This window comes from Protopterus annectens, chromosome 16.part0 (assembly GCF_019279795.1).
Source record: "Protopterus annectens isolate FY-2018-M chromosome 16.part0, PAN1.0, whole genome shotgun sequence".
NCBI classification, from domain to species: domain Eukaryota; kingdom Metazoa; phylum Chordata; order Ceratodontiformes; family Protopteridae; genus Protopterus; species Protopterus annectens.
The window spans coordinates 802,973,154-802,988,283 of NC_056750.1; the positions used below are offsets into that span (position 1 = coordinate 802,973,154).

The 15,130-nt window shown below is 39.2% G+C and overlaps 1 protein-coding gene across 1 annotated transcript in view; it reads left to right on the forward strand.

The window, feature by feature from the left end:
- Nucleotides 1-15,130, forward strand: part of LRSAM1 (leucine rich repeat and sterile alpha motif containing 1) — a gene marked incomplete in the record, with an annotated part of 1,381,442 nt that overhangs the window by 967,018 nt on the left and 399,294 nt on the right. Inside the window, 1 exon segment of the mRNA XM_044058294.1 lies at nucleotides 13,217-13,291. Coding sequence (XP_043914229.1) covers nucleotides 13,217-13,291 — 75 coding nt within the window.

Below are 15,130 nucleotides of genomic sequence, written 5' to 3' on the forward strand. Positions count from 1 at the left end.
ACAAGAAGCAGCCAATATATCCAGCTGCAATGATGATATTTACCCAGGGGGTAACCATATCTTTTGTGAACCCAGAAGAAGTTCTGGTCCTTTACTTTTTAAAACGGCCAATTTAAGACTAGACATGGACAGTTGAGATGGATATTTGAGAGAGTCAACTTTTCAGAAGGAGAGTCCAAGAAATGAGAAATTGGAAAAATGCAGAAGATACTTTCCGTTATTTCAGGAGCAAAAATAAAATATATAGAAATGGTTCAGATCGTTCAGGAGGTGAGATGGAAAGAGAATGAGAGACATCAGGGACAGTACTGTTAAATGTTGATTTTTGGGGCTCATGCAGTTGGGCAGGAAGCAAGAAGGGAAGTGACTTGTGGTAAATGATGTTGATTAATGACGTTATTCTTTTTCTTCTTTTCATTGTATTAAACATGTATTGGCAAGGGGGAAAAGATATAATGCAGTGGTATATTAATGCCTCATCTCATAGATGAGAAATTTTTAATTTTTTATTTACAGGATGTGTTTGTACTGCAGCCCACTGGACAAATTGAAGGTGAAGTATAAGAAATGAGCCTTATAGCTGCCCTATTATAATGTGGGTATGGTGGTGATGGTGGCATTGGGGAGTTGTCCAACCTGGGGACTACTAGGGTTCAACTGCTAAATGTAGGGGGTGAACTCAGACAAAAGCATTCCCTGCCCTTTTTTTTTAATTATTAAACATGTTGATTTAAAATTTCACATCTTACAAGACAGTACAGTTGTAATTTATTTCTTAGAACCACAGGAAAAAAAAAATCCTAGTCTGATATCCGGCAGTTACATACTAAGATCATCAGTTAAGAAAGCTATTCAGTGTTAAATAGATATTCTGGTGCTTAACTTATAGCTCATTGATCAAAGACTAGAATCTATCCTATTACACAACAATTACAACCCAAATAGTTCTTTCTTGGTAGCGTGTTAACTATTGGAATTTTAAACACCAGAAACGTAACTAAAAATAGATAAATTCTCTACCTCATCCAACCTCGTTAATACTGTTTACCACCCCTATGTACAGATGACGTTTATTTTACTTCTCACTGTTGGTCCTTCTTTTTGCGTATTCATCCATCCCACTTTAAAGCTTATAGTAACTTACTTTCAACTAAGTCTCTTCCTCCTTTCCATCCTAGCCCTTACTCTAGCCCCATCCTTGCCTTCCAAATATTCTCCTTTATGGGTGAATCCTTTCTTATGGTTATAAGCAATAGAAGCCTCCAAGAAAAGAGTAGCAGATCCTAAAGAAATTTCTGAGAAGTTTAGCTGGAGGCCTTTATAGAGGCTATGTGTTTTTACCTCTTTATCCACGCAGCACTGCAGTCCAACAAACTACCAAAAGTATAAGGTTCATTAACTTTGCCAGCTTCACAGAATATCACTGCCCTTTGTCTAAACATACAAGCAGCTTCTAGCCTTAGAAAAGTCTGGTGGTCTTCTAAACGCATTCTCCTTTAGACTGGTTAAAGAAGGTCCCTGCCCACCCTTGACAAAGAAATTAAAAGTACTTGAATCTTCTGATGCCCACAGAAACAGTAATTGTACTAAACTACAGCCCCACACACGTTCTATCCATTTGCGAAAAGTCCTTGTTGAAGCTTGTAGAAGCTTACCTAGGTGGCATGGAGCAGTTAGTAACTCTGTTAATCTCTCACCATTTAAACAAAAGGCTGACAGACATTGGATCCACTTTGAATGACACCAATACTTTAGCCAATTGTTGAAACTGATAATTTTGTCTTTATACTGTGGCATCATTCTTGGTGAGGGCAAGATGCTACTCAAGGTCAGGATCATACCAGACTGAGCTACATGGTCAGAGAGCTCCTCTATGTCTGTTTTCATGTAGTCCAGGGAGGTACCTCTCAGGTCATTCACACCAGCATGGACAAAGTCATACTTGTACTTGCTTTGGAGTGACCTGAGTGCTTGCGTTATGTGGAGGATCCTGGCACCCGACAGGCAGCTTACAGTGACCTTCTCCTTGTTCAGTCTGGTGAGCGAGACGTCAGTGTGCCGGACAATAGAGTCCCCTATAACAAGTGTATTTGGTGTGTTGTTTGGCCTTAAGGGCTGTGACTGTGAGGCACACTGATTTTGTGAGATATGTGATTTGTGGGTATTGTTGAGGGGTGGCTTTTGCTTGGATATCTGCTTAGGAGGTCTTTGCTGTTTAGGTAGATTTTTATTTAGAGCCTCAGAGTATGTTTTTGTGTGTTTGTGTTGGGTATGCAGATGCAATAGGTCTGTGTGAGACTGGATTTGTGGTGTGGGTGGTTACCTTTTCCTCCTGACTGACTGTGCCAGTCTTGGGTTGAGAGAGCTCTGCCTCCGGTTTGGCTGTGTAACTGCATCTCTCACATGTATTAGAGTTTGTTGGAAGTTGGAGAGGGTTGTCTGTGTACATAAGGCAATTGTAACATTGCCTCAAAATTCCCAGATTCACCAGCTGGACTGGAGAGTAACCTTGAAACTGACCCTTGGGCATACCAGATTAGTATAGGGAACTGTTTTTTTACTGATCAGATTAGGGAGGGGAACTGATTTTTCACTTGATCAGGAAGGACCAATCGGGAGTCTAATACTTATGAGAAGTCAAGGAGGGTGTAGTGCTTTAGTTAGTGTTTCCTTATAAGAGCTGAGCAAGTGCAGAGCTTTAGAAAGAGAATAGAGTGATTACTTTGAGAGTTTGAACAGTTCTAAGGGAAAAAGTGAAGAGCAGACGAAAAATTACCCCTGGTGATTAGTCTGGCAAAGTAAAAGGATTTCCTAAGAACAATGGCTACATGGTGATCAAAGGCTAGCTCAATGTCAGCAAAAATGCCCATATCCTTAATGACTGAGTCAGCTTTCAAAGGGGTGTCATCTATGTAGTAGGTATATGGATGCCTAGTTTTGCCAAAAACACAATGCTGCATTTCCTGGCCTTTAGTTTAAGGCCAGTACCACTTATGGTTATGTGTTAATCCCACCTGAAGAATTTGGATTGCATATGGGGAGTTAATGATAGTTCCAAGCTTGCAGTTATTTGCAGACTTGGTCAGCCACAGGCCCTTTCTGTTAGACTTGACATCAGAGAAGTAAATACAAAAGAGAAGTGGTCCTTGGACTGATCCCTGGGAGATACTACTGGTATCTAGTGATGTTGAAAAAAGAGAGAGAGAGAGAGAGAGAGCCTCCCACACTAATAGATTGGGTTATGTCAGTTAGTTTGTTTTCCAGTGGGTAACATTAGGGTTTACATTTAGTTTGATTAGCTTGTCAATATTGCCAGAATGAGGGATGGTATCAGAGGACTTGGCCAGGTCCAGATAGGCAATGTGAGCCTATTGTCCTATGTCTAATGCCTTGGTGACTTGTTCAAAGAAGCCCACCTGGTTCAGAAGGCAGGATCTGCCTTTAACAGACCTAAACTGGTTAGGGTCCAGAACCTGAAAACTGCCTGTGATGTTATGATCCATAGTGATGTATTCCATTGCTTTGCAGATAAGGCTAGTGATGCTTATAAGACTGTAGTTTCCTGGATCAGTAATTGACCCCCCCCCCCCCCCGGTGCAGTGGGATGACTACTGCAGTTCTCCATTCCTGTGTCACAGACCTAGTGGAGAAGATTGAGGTTGAATGGGTTTATTAGTAACTCTACCAGACAGTGTCTGGTGCTGACAAGACGTCAGTATTGCACATTATCAGGACCCATGGTTGGCCTTGAAGACAGCATTCAGGACTTGCTTGAATGTGATCAGAAGGGGCACTGTTGGTGTGCTAATAAATCTGGGAAAGTTAGGCAGAGAACGGGGAATAAAGTGAGAGCCAAATTTGTCCACTATGTTGGCTTTGTCCTCCGGGGAAGAGTAAGTTTTGTTTGAGGGCATCAGTTCTCAGCTTGTACTTACTTTTGGAGGATTTGATTTTATTTCTGAGTTTTGTTCATAGTTTTTGAAGTCATTTGTAGATGATGAGGTATTAAGCTGCTTTCATGGACTATGAATTTCTTTCTCTTATTGTTTAGTTTGTTTATAAGGTTCCACAGTAGGGGTTAATTCCTGAGTTTGGCATTGTGTTTATGCATTATGGAGACAGATGCCTCAATGCATGCTTTGAGGTGGGCATAGAAATTGTCCACATATGTAGCAATGTGCAAGATGGGGCCATCAAGGTGAGGAAAGCACTTAAAATTTCATCAGGTCATTATTAGCTTGCCTCAGACTGGTCTATAAAGAAGGATTTTGTGGTAAGTCAGGTTTTACCTTCATAATAGATGAGAGTTAGCCAGATTGACCAGTGATGTAATAACTGTAGGTGTTGAGCATAGGGTGGCAGTATTAGTCAGGATGAGGTCCACTATTTTTGAATGCCTAGTTGGGACTTGAGCCAGTTTGGTCTAGTTAGCTAACATTAATATAGTCCAAGTACCTTTGTATGTAATCATTTCAAGTAGTGTAGATTTCTCAGTTAATGGATGGATAGTTGAAGTTCGACAAGATAAAGTGTTAGTCTCAGTAGGAAGGAATGTTCATTTGTTTGGGGTATGCCTTATGGGCTGCAGGTGACATGGGAGAAGTACGGTAGTTAGCTGTGTTGAGGTACAGATTTCTATTTACCATAAAAAGGATATAGAGTTGTTCAAGGTCATTGCTCTGGCTTCAGTCAGGAGGTGAGAAGGTTTCTAAGGAATAAAAGCATTCCTTCACCGATAACAGTGCAATTTTTTTTTGCATTTAAAAGAGTGGAAGGCACTGAAGGCCCTGCACTTTAGTGGTGCTATCACTGTTCTGAAGTCATGTTTCAGTAACTTTGTAGATATCTGTATTTTCAAGAGTTAGGAATGACTGTATGGCCTGCAGCATCTTGTTTGTTTCTCAAAGTATAAATGTGACTCTCTTAGAGTTTTGTTCATCCCTCATTTATTCAGAGCATCCCTGTGCCTGAGTTGGACATTTGTAACTACAAGACTTTGATTGCTTCTAAAAACATCTAGACCTACAAACCTAATATAAGTATTTTTTACATTTGCTGCGTTTATTGATTTTGTTGAATTTATCACTATTTTACAGCCTGCAGTTCTTAAAGAAACACCATATGTTTGTTACTGTACTGCTCTTAGGCTGTTTTAACAGTATTCTGATATTTTTCTAACCTCGTCTGATACTACAAAAGCTGTTCTGATTTTGCCAAAATTCTCCTGAATTTTGCCAAAATATTTCACAGTTTTGCAAAGTTTTTCTGTGTTTGTAGAAGTTCTCATACCTTTGTGCACTTATTTATTTTTACAGGGTTTGTGAACTTATTACCAATGATTCCTGATATTGCAGGAATTCTGCCGTTTGTTGTAACGCAGATGTTACTGCACTTGAGCTAAAAACCTGTTCATTTTACTTTAAGAGTTTTTTTCTGTCCTCTTGTGGGAGGAGAGGGCTGATTCAAACCATCTGGGTTGGGAACTGCTGATGGAAGGCTTATTGTGTGTTTATCTGATTGGCCTCAGGGCTTAACTGTGTAAAAGCCTTTCATCCTGCTGGTATAAAAGCTTTGCATTTCCACATCATGCAGACGCTGTTCTCCATGCCTTGTATATAAGCAAAACTCTCCCATTTAAAATCCTGTATAGGAAGCGCTGTCCATAATAGCTGCTCAAAAAGCTGCCAAGTCTGTGCAGAAGGCAGCACAACTGCAGGTCATCTAATAGTAAACTACTAAACACTCACTTTGACCTTTAAGCGACTCTTTCCTACTCCTTCTCATCCACTAAGGATCTGGTATAATGGATAGGTGCTTCCATGTTATCTCTGTTTCTGGCCTGGTGGATATTGGCATCCTAAGACAGTGCAGTAACAGCTTAAAGTTCACTAACAACCATTTAATTTTCAAACAGACAAAGACAGTGTGTGAGAGATGTGGATACACAATGTCATTGGAGGCAAAGCTGTCACACACACACATGAAAAATGCAAATCAGGTTGTTAGTATTCCACCCAAAATACTCACTACCAACACTAAGGGACAACCACATAGACCTACATATGCAGAGGTAACTTGTAATCTACCCAAACCTCCAAGAGCTCCTAAAATATCTCTCAGTGGCCCTGCGCACATTCAAAAAAGACATCACCTCACATAACTCTAAAAATCGTAGTAGCCCTGCTTCCAAGCCCGTAAGGCAACACACCACACAGCCAAGCATTCTGTTTATTGGGTATTCCATTGTAAGACATTCTGATGTCCCCCTTACCAGTCTAAACAAGGAAACGATCACAGTGAGCTGTCTGTCTGAAGCCAGGATCTGCCTGATCACACATGCACTTAGGTCTATAAACCACAAGTACCAGTATGACACGGTCATAGTCCATCTGAGCATAAGCGACCTAAGATATACTGCACTGGACTGTATGAGGAGAGACATGACGGAACTCTTTGAATATGTGTCCCAGTATGGTATGTAGCCTTGAGTAGCATCCTGCCTTCGCCAGTGACGATGCCACAGTACCAGCAAAAAATGATTGACTTCAACAAGTGGCTAAGTTTCTGGTGTTACAACAAGGGGATCCCATATCTGTCAGCCTAGGGAGACATGATCAACAAACCATGGTGCTTTCCCAGAGATGGTTTGCACTTGTCACCACTTGGTTTACAGGTACTGGCAAAAACTTTATCTATCTCCGTTGTGCGTTTTTTAGGCCTTACTAAGTTGTTAAACCTTTCAGCATAACAAAAATCACTCACAACTACCTAAAGGTACTGCTGCTCAGTGTTAGGAGTTTAAATAAAAAACTGTACTCCCTGGAAGTACTCCTCACCCTGGTGAATGCAGACATATGTGCAGTCATTGAAACATTGTTCAGAACCATGGAGAGCACCTTGGTTATTAAAGGCAACAATGCCTTTCGTATATTTTGACCCCCTCAGCTCAGGATAAAACGAAGTGAGGAGGTGTCTCATTGTTCATAAATTACACGTACACTGCCAGACTGGTCCAACAACATGACTTTCTTGAGCTACTCCATGCCCAACTTAACCATAGGTGCAACCCCCGTCATATCCTTGCCAGCTACAGATCCCCTAACGTGAGTCTGGAAAACCACACTTCCTATGTAAACCTACTGGAATCTTTTAACATTCAGCCTAACACCATACTTATGGGTGACTTCAGCTACCCTTGCATAAACTGGCAGACTTATATGACCCATAATTCAATCCCTCAGATGTTTTTGGACTTTGCCAACACAAACACTGTGGAACAACTAGTTAGCTCCCCAACTAGAGGTACAAATATCCTAGACCTAAATGCTAAACAATGTTTAGTCATACCCTTCAGTAAGTCAGAGATCCCCGTAAATTATAATATCGGTAGCACACCTCTCAAAGTAGATCCAGTGGTGAGGGACCTAGGAACACAGATAGATAGTAACCTAAACTTTGACCACCAGATAGCTAAACTAGTGAGGAAATCTTTCTGTGTGCCTGAACTTATAAGTAAAAGCATGGCATCAAGATCAAAGAAAGTCATAGTGCCATTGTACTTGGAAGTTATCAGGACCATAATCGAGTACAGTGCTCCCTTCTGCATGTAGCTAACCTGGCACTTGCACCAGTTGGAGTGGTCCCAGAGGTTTTTCACTAAAAAATACAAACCGTAAGATACATGTCTTATGCAGACCATCTAAAGACCATACGATTACTGTGTCCCATGTAGTTTATTGAGAGGGGACATACGCTTGACCTGCAAGGCATTCTGTGATCCAGCCCTGATGAAAATATTACATATTCGCAAGATAAATTATACAAGGGTTATGTGTTCCATGGACCTGAACCTTATTTGTAACTCTAACAGAACTTGCTGGAAAGACAGATTTTTATCCCAAAGGCTACCTCATCTAGGGAATAAACTTCCCATTTTCTTAAAACAAAGCCCGTCCCTCACTCTTTTCAGAAAGAATTTGGATAAATGAATGGAGAACTGTAAATTAACTCCTGGGGTACTGGCCATGTCCCTTATGGACAGGGGCAGTCTGTAAAATGAGTCAGGGCTCCAATGCCCAGAGACACACTACCCTGATACTACCTCATCCCGTATCTGGGAATTATGATATAATATGTCGTATCCTGCATATTATTGGCTAGGCTGTAAAGGCTCTTTGTTCCATTAGTCTAGTAATCATCCATGAACCTAACCTTGAATAATGTGTACCCTGCTGTTGTGTCTTTTACAATTAGTCTGTACTTACGGATTATACATTGCAAATAATGTACAGTACCTCTGTTTACTATCGTAAAATATTATCGCTTAGCAGTGCCCTGTCCCTTATAACTCACAAACTGTTGCAGGCAACAAATCTGATTAATTTGTGTAGCAGTTTAATGTTACTTCTTTCTGTATCAAAGTTCAGAGTTTCAAACCCCACCCCCATTTTCTTTAAGTATTTTTTAAATGGACTTAAGTAATATTTTCATGTATACCTGGTGTGTAGTAGTTTTCAGAAGATTAATATCCTGTGTGTCTGATGCAAGGGTACAGGGTTTGAATCTTTTTTAGTCCATTTAAGGAATGCTGTACAGATTTATACCTGGAGTCTAGTGCTCCCCCGACCCATGTCATCTTTCTGATTTTTCAAAGTGCCTTTAAGATACAATGTTAAGATTTATCTCTGGTGTTGAGTGTTCCACCAGCCCATGTATTTAAGTGCCTTGAAGGTATGATCTTAAGAAATATCCCTGGTGTCTAGTGCTGTGTTTTTTGGATTTGTTTTAGGATTTGCTCCTTTGTGTAAAGGAGTGTGGAGATACGACAGCCCACTCAGTCTACACACACACACACACACACACACACACACACACACACACACACACACTGGATATAAAAGGTTTTCACACCCCTATTAAAATGCCAGTTTTTTGTGATATAAAAAAATGAGACCACAATAAATCATTTCAAAAATGTTCCTACCTTTCATGTGACCTATAACCTGTACAATTCAATTGAAAAACAAACAAATCTGTTAGGGGAAAAATATAAAAAATAAAAAACGTACAATAAGCTGGTTGTATAAGTGTGCACATCCTTAAACTAATACTTTGTTGAAGCACCTTTTGATTTAATTACAACATTCAGTCTTCTTGTGTACACACCTGCCATCAATTAAAGAGACTTTTTTTGATTAACCCCAAATAAAGTTCAGCTGTCCTAGTAGGATTTTCCTGACATTTACTCAGTTGCCTGCTACAGCAAACGCCATGGTTCGCAGAGAGCTTACAAAGCATCAAAGGGTTCTCATTGTTGAAACGTATCAGTCAGGAGAAGGGTACAAAAAATTTCCACAGCATTGAATATACCATGGAACACAATGAAGACAGTCATCAAAAAGTGGCGAAAATATGGGACAACAGTGGCATTGCAAAGAACTGGATGTCCCTCCAAAATTGATGAAAAGACGCAATGAAAACTGGTCAGGGAGGCTGCCAAGAGACCTACAGCAAACTGAAGGAGCTGCAGGAATTTCTGGCAAGTGCTGGTTGTGCGCTACATGTGACAACAATCTCCCGTATTCTCCATATATCTGGGCTATGAGGTAGGGGTGCAAGACAGAAGCCTTTTCTTACACAGAAAAACATCCAGGCCCGGCTAAAATTTGCAAAACAATACATCAAATCTCCCAAAAGCATGTGGGAAAAAGTATTATGGTCTGATGAGACCAAGGTTGAACTTTTTGGCCACAATTCCAAAAGGTACTTTTGGCACAAAATCAACACTTTGCATCACGAAAAGAACACCATCTCCACAGTGAAGCATGGTGGTGGCAGTATCATGCTCTGGGGTTGCTTTTCTTCAGCTGGAACTGGGGCTTTAGGCAAGGTGGTGAGAATTATGAACAGTTCCAAATACCAGTCATATTTGGCACAAAACCTTCAGGTGTCTGCTAGAAAGCTGAAGATGAAGAGGAATTTCACCTTTCAACACAACAGTGACCCCAAGCATACATCCAAATCAATAAAAGAATGGCTTCACCAGAAGAAAATTAAAGTTTTGGAATGGCCCAGCCAGAGCCCAGACCTAAATCCAATGGAAACTCTGTGGGGTGACCTGAAGAGGACTGTGCACAAGAGATGCTCTCGCAGTCTGACAAATTTAGAGTGCTTTTGCAATTAAGAGTGGGCAAACCCCATCTCCATACTGATAAATAGAACCATAAATGAAGGTATAATCCCATTCATCTGGAAAATTTCTCACATTATCCCATTACACAAAGGTGGAAGCTCCAACGAAATGTCCAACTTTCGTTCCATAGCACTGCTCTCCCCAATTGCAAAAATAATGGAAAATGTGTCCACAAACAGTTAATGAACCATCTTCTCCATCACAACTTACTGGTAAACTGTCAACACGGATTTAGACCTTTTCACAGCACCTCTACTGCCTTGCTTTCCTTCACAAACTGTATCAGCGAAAACCGCAATAAAAATATCCTCTCCTTTGCAGTCTTTGTTGACTTATCAAAAGCTTTTGACATGGTTAATCACCAAATCCTTCTACACATCCTAAAGTCCCACTCACTAAATCCACTATCCATGAACTGGTTCACATCCTACCTAGAAAACAGACAGCAGGCTGTACTCTGGCAAAACACACTATCCAATCATCTGCCTATCTCATTAGGTGTCCCACAAGGCTCCATATTAGGCCCTCCCTTGTTTTCCATTTACATCAATGACCTCCCCTCAGCCATTCCACTCTCCACATGTATTCAATATGCAGATGATTCTACTGTTGTCTGCTCAGTCCCCTCTCAGGATGAACTTCAGTCCCATACACAAAAACCTTTCAATATAGTAAAAAACTGGTTCTCCAACCGCTGCCTCTAACTAAACGCCAAAAAAACTAAACTTTTACTCTTCACACCTACCCAAAAGACTACCCCTTTACACTTCACTCTCACATCTAATAATGGCACCCTTATTTCCTCTGATCTGACCACTAAACTCTTAGGAATCACAATAGACAATAACCTCAACTTTGATCCACACATAAATACCACAGTAAAACTAGTCAACAGAAAATTAGGATCCCTCTATAGAATAAAACCATATCTAACACCATTAGCTAAGTCCACTATAGCTAGAGCTCATTTACTCTCAACCCTTCTTTATGCATCTCCCATCTACACTAACCTCTCCAAAAAGAACCTTAACAAACTAGCTATATTGTATAATAACATTGCCAGATTTGCTACTAGCTCCCCTTATAGAACTCATCACTGTCTAAATCTAAAACAACTAGGCTGGCTAGAACTTCCAAATCTGATACAATTTCATCAACTTTCAATAACTCACAAGGCCCTTAATCAGCCCAACAATACTCCCATACTCTCTAGCTTTATTACACCATATAGTAATCTCAAAAAATTACGATCCTCAAACAAAATGCTTATGAATATTACTAAATCTAAAAACTTAGCAGGTGATTCCTTGTTCTCTAACTCTGTTGGAAAAGTATGGAATCAATTACCACCTGACCTTACATCTCAGACCTCTCTCCCACTTTTTAAAAGAAATCTAAAACACTACTTCAATAACCACTGGTTATGCTTCTGTTGTAACCCTGACTAACATTTTCTTGTCTCTGATCTTCTACCTTCTCCAATTACAAAACTTCTTAAAATAATTCTATATCATTTTCTCTCATATAAATTATACATGTATACTAGTAAACTATGACCTACTAAGATTTGTTCCTAATAAGAGTACCTTATTAAAAAAAAAGAAGTTTATTATTCTATATTTTATAATTTTCTTTACCAATTTCTTTAGCTTACACTTTCTGTTATAAGTACTGCTGTTTAAAACTTTTTTTATGTTATAATTATTGCTGCATAAGACTGTCTCTATGCTATTTTTGTTGAATTGTATGTTATTTCCTGGAGCTTTTCTCCCCGGGCCTCTATTGAAAATATATCCAGTTAGACTAGCCCGGTCAACAAATGTAAAATAAATAAAATAAAATATTGCCATGTCAAGATGTGCCATGCTGATAGACTCCTACCCAAGAAGACTGAATGCTGTAATTAAATCAAAATGTGCTTCAACAAAGTATTAGTTTAAGGGTGTGCACACTTATGCATTCAGCTTATTGTACGTTTTTTATTTTTTATATTTTTTCCCCCTAACAGATTTGTTTGTTTTTCAATTGAATTGTACAGGTTATAGGTAACATGAAAGGTGGGAAAAAATTTGGAAATTATTTATTGTGGTCTCATTTTTTATATCTATTGTATGTATGTATGTATATATATGTATATATATATATATATATATATATATATATATATATATATATATATATATATATGTATATATATATATATATATATATGTATATGGGACTACTTCATGAGATCGACAGACCATTTGATCAACAGCTCATTTGGTCGACAACCAGTATTCAAGGCAAAAACCAGGGAATTGCCCCCTCTCCCCAATGTTGTGCGACCCTGGAGTTAATATATATAGTTGGGGGGTGTGGGCGGCCCAGCATATACCCTGGAGTTAATATATATAGTTGGGGGGTGTGGGCGGCCCAGCATATATATATATATATATATATATATATATATATATATATATATTAAATTTTCTACTGTACCCTCCCAGGCAGACTGGCACACACGCATATACACACACACAACAAACACACACCCCACAGTTTTTGGCCATGGTCATGACCATCTGTGTTACTTCACTTAACCAAGCAATTCAGATTCACTCAGCTGTGCAAATGCCTTACAGTAAGCAGTTCCAGAGGCGATCACGTATTTAATTTGCATATACCTCTCCCACAGAATGCCTCATTAGTGTTTAGCATGGCCACAGAGACAGCTTACCATGGTACTGCATGTCTTTGTGCTAAAGCACCATGGCAGAACTGTCTCTGAATAGGAAATGGCTACCAAATGCGACCCAGTGTTTATTACTGCAGATGTATACAATGCAGTGTATAAATTTAATCAGACACTAGTATAGTTTCTCATTCCTTGAAAAAACAAATCTGGGTAGATGTTAAAATGAGAAATTGCATTTTTATTTTTACTGTCTACATTTAACTTACCTGTGGTTATTTCTTAGTTGTATCCCTTATCACACTGTTTAATCTTTTAACAGTCCTGTATTTTACTCCCTTTTTTCACAGGCAGAAATGCAGAAAGTGGCGTTTATAGCCCTCCAACTGAAGAAGGACCATACTCACAGCAGTATTAGAAACCAGGCAAGTAAGATGTCACTCTATATTCTAAAGTTTGTTTGAAGGATGTGAGTTTAAATTAACAAAACTAGCCCATAGTAATTTTGCAAACCAAAATTAAGATCTGAGAAAAACAACGCCATGTTAAACAAGCTGTACTACTCAGTTTTTATAATGGGATTGGCAGGTGAAGTGGACATGCCTCTCAGCTAGCCCTGATTTTTACTGAATGTCCCTTATTTTTGCCCTGTCTCATAAAACTTTTGATTTTCTGCTCAACTGTCTGAGGATTACTTTCAGTCAGTATTGCCAGACAGACTTTCATACTCATTGTTAAAAAAATGGATATTGATGTGAAACCTGTTGTTCTACTAACCTTTTAAATGAATTCAGGTAACATTGACCCTGATTTTGAGCCTTTAACCCTTCCCCTGTATAGTTTTTGTCTTTATCCCTGATTGTTGAGCAAATAATCTGAGAGCTATGGGTTGAAGTTTGTTGAACCCAAGACATTCTGTGCTGTAGTCACTGCTATAGGACCAGCATGGAGTCTCTGGACAGTTAGGCACCTGGTTTCACCAAGAACAGTTTTTCCTTTCAGTTAGGAAAGCAGTCCTAAAACATTTGCATTTCTAAACCTTCACAAGGCCATCAGACCAGATGGAGAGATGCAGGTGTGGGCATAAAGGGACAGCAGGAAAGCGGGATCAAGTCTGGTCTTACTTCTGGTAATTACAGAAGAACACTTAGAAGCCAAATGGTTTGTTCAGCCACAAATTATGCATGTGTGACTGTAGCATCCAGCCTGATTTCTCCAGCTTTATAACACTTGTGCATTAAACCACACTTCTTCAGCGTTATAACCATGTGCATTAAACCACTCTCCTACCCGATCTCTCCAGCTTTATAACCCTTTGCATTAAACTATTCTCCTATACTGCCACTTGAAATTGTTTAAGTGGTTGATTCTTCCCCTTGTGGGAATTTTTCGGAGCAATTTGGAAACAAATGTACTTAAGAATTTAATAGTAATTTATACAACCTCTATTTCAAATGGATACTGTTATTTTGTTTTTTGGAAAATTAATTAATATCAAAGCAAAGACACGTTCTGTAAAATAATTGCTGTCAGCTGCAAACACATGTATGTTTTCCTGATGGTGATAATCATGCATGAATCAGACTGATTTCCATAACTGAGTCACAATTAATGTAACAGGAAAACAATAGTTATATCCTCTGTGGATTTAAGGAAGGTCTTCAGCATGGCACCACGTGATAAGATTAAAAATAAGCAGGCAGTCACAGATAGCTGAAGCAGTGAGCACATTTTGCAAACCTTTGATAGGGAGACATAGCAAGTGCTGGTTAATTGAATATATTTAATGATATGATAGTAACCAGCAGGGTACTGCAGAGTTAGTAATAGAACTGTCATCTTCACTGTGTCCTGCATTATGCTGCTAAATATCCATGTAGGAAGGACTTGCACTCAGTTTCTGTCCAGCAGTCTGGCACAAATAGATCAAGGGTAAATGAAGTCTTTAAGTTTAAAAGGCCCCAGACAAATCTTAGAGTAGGGAAGAGATGCTTCTTCATCCTTGGACCTACCACTTTGAGATCTGATGTGAACTGATCTCATGCAGTCCAGTGGCAAAATGTAGTCATTTTTTAACAAAATAAGAGCTGCATGCTGTTGCAGAAATCATCCACCTGTTATCTTAAGTTAAAGTTTTAATATGATTAATCTACATATTAATTCTCATGCTTGCTAATAAAGTCATAGTGCATGGAGCACCATAATTACTCTCTGAAATCAGAAAGAAGATGGGGTTGACAAGTAACTTTCTGACTTAGAAAGGT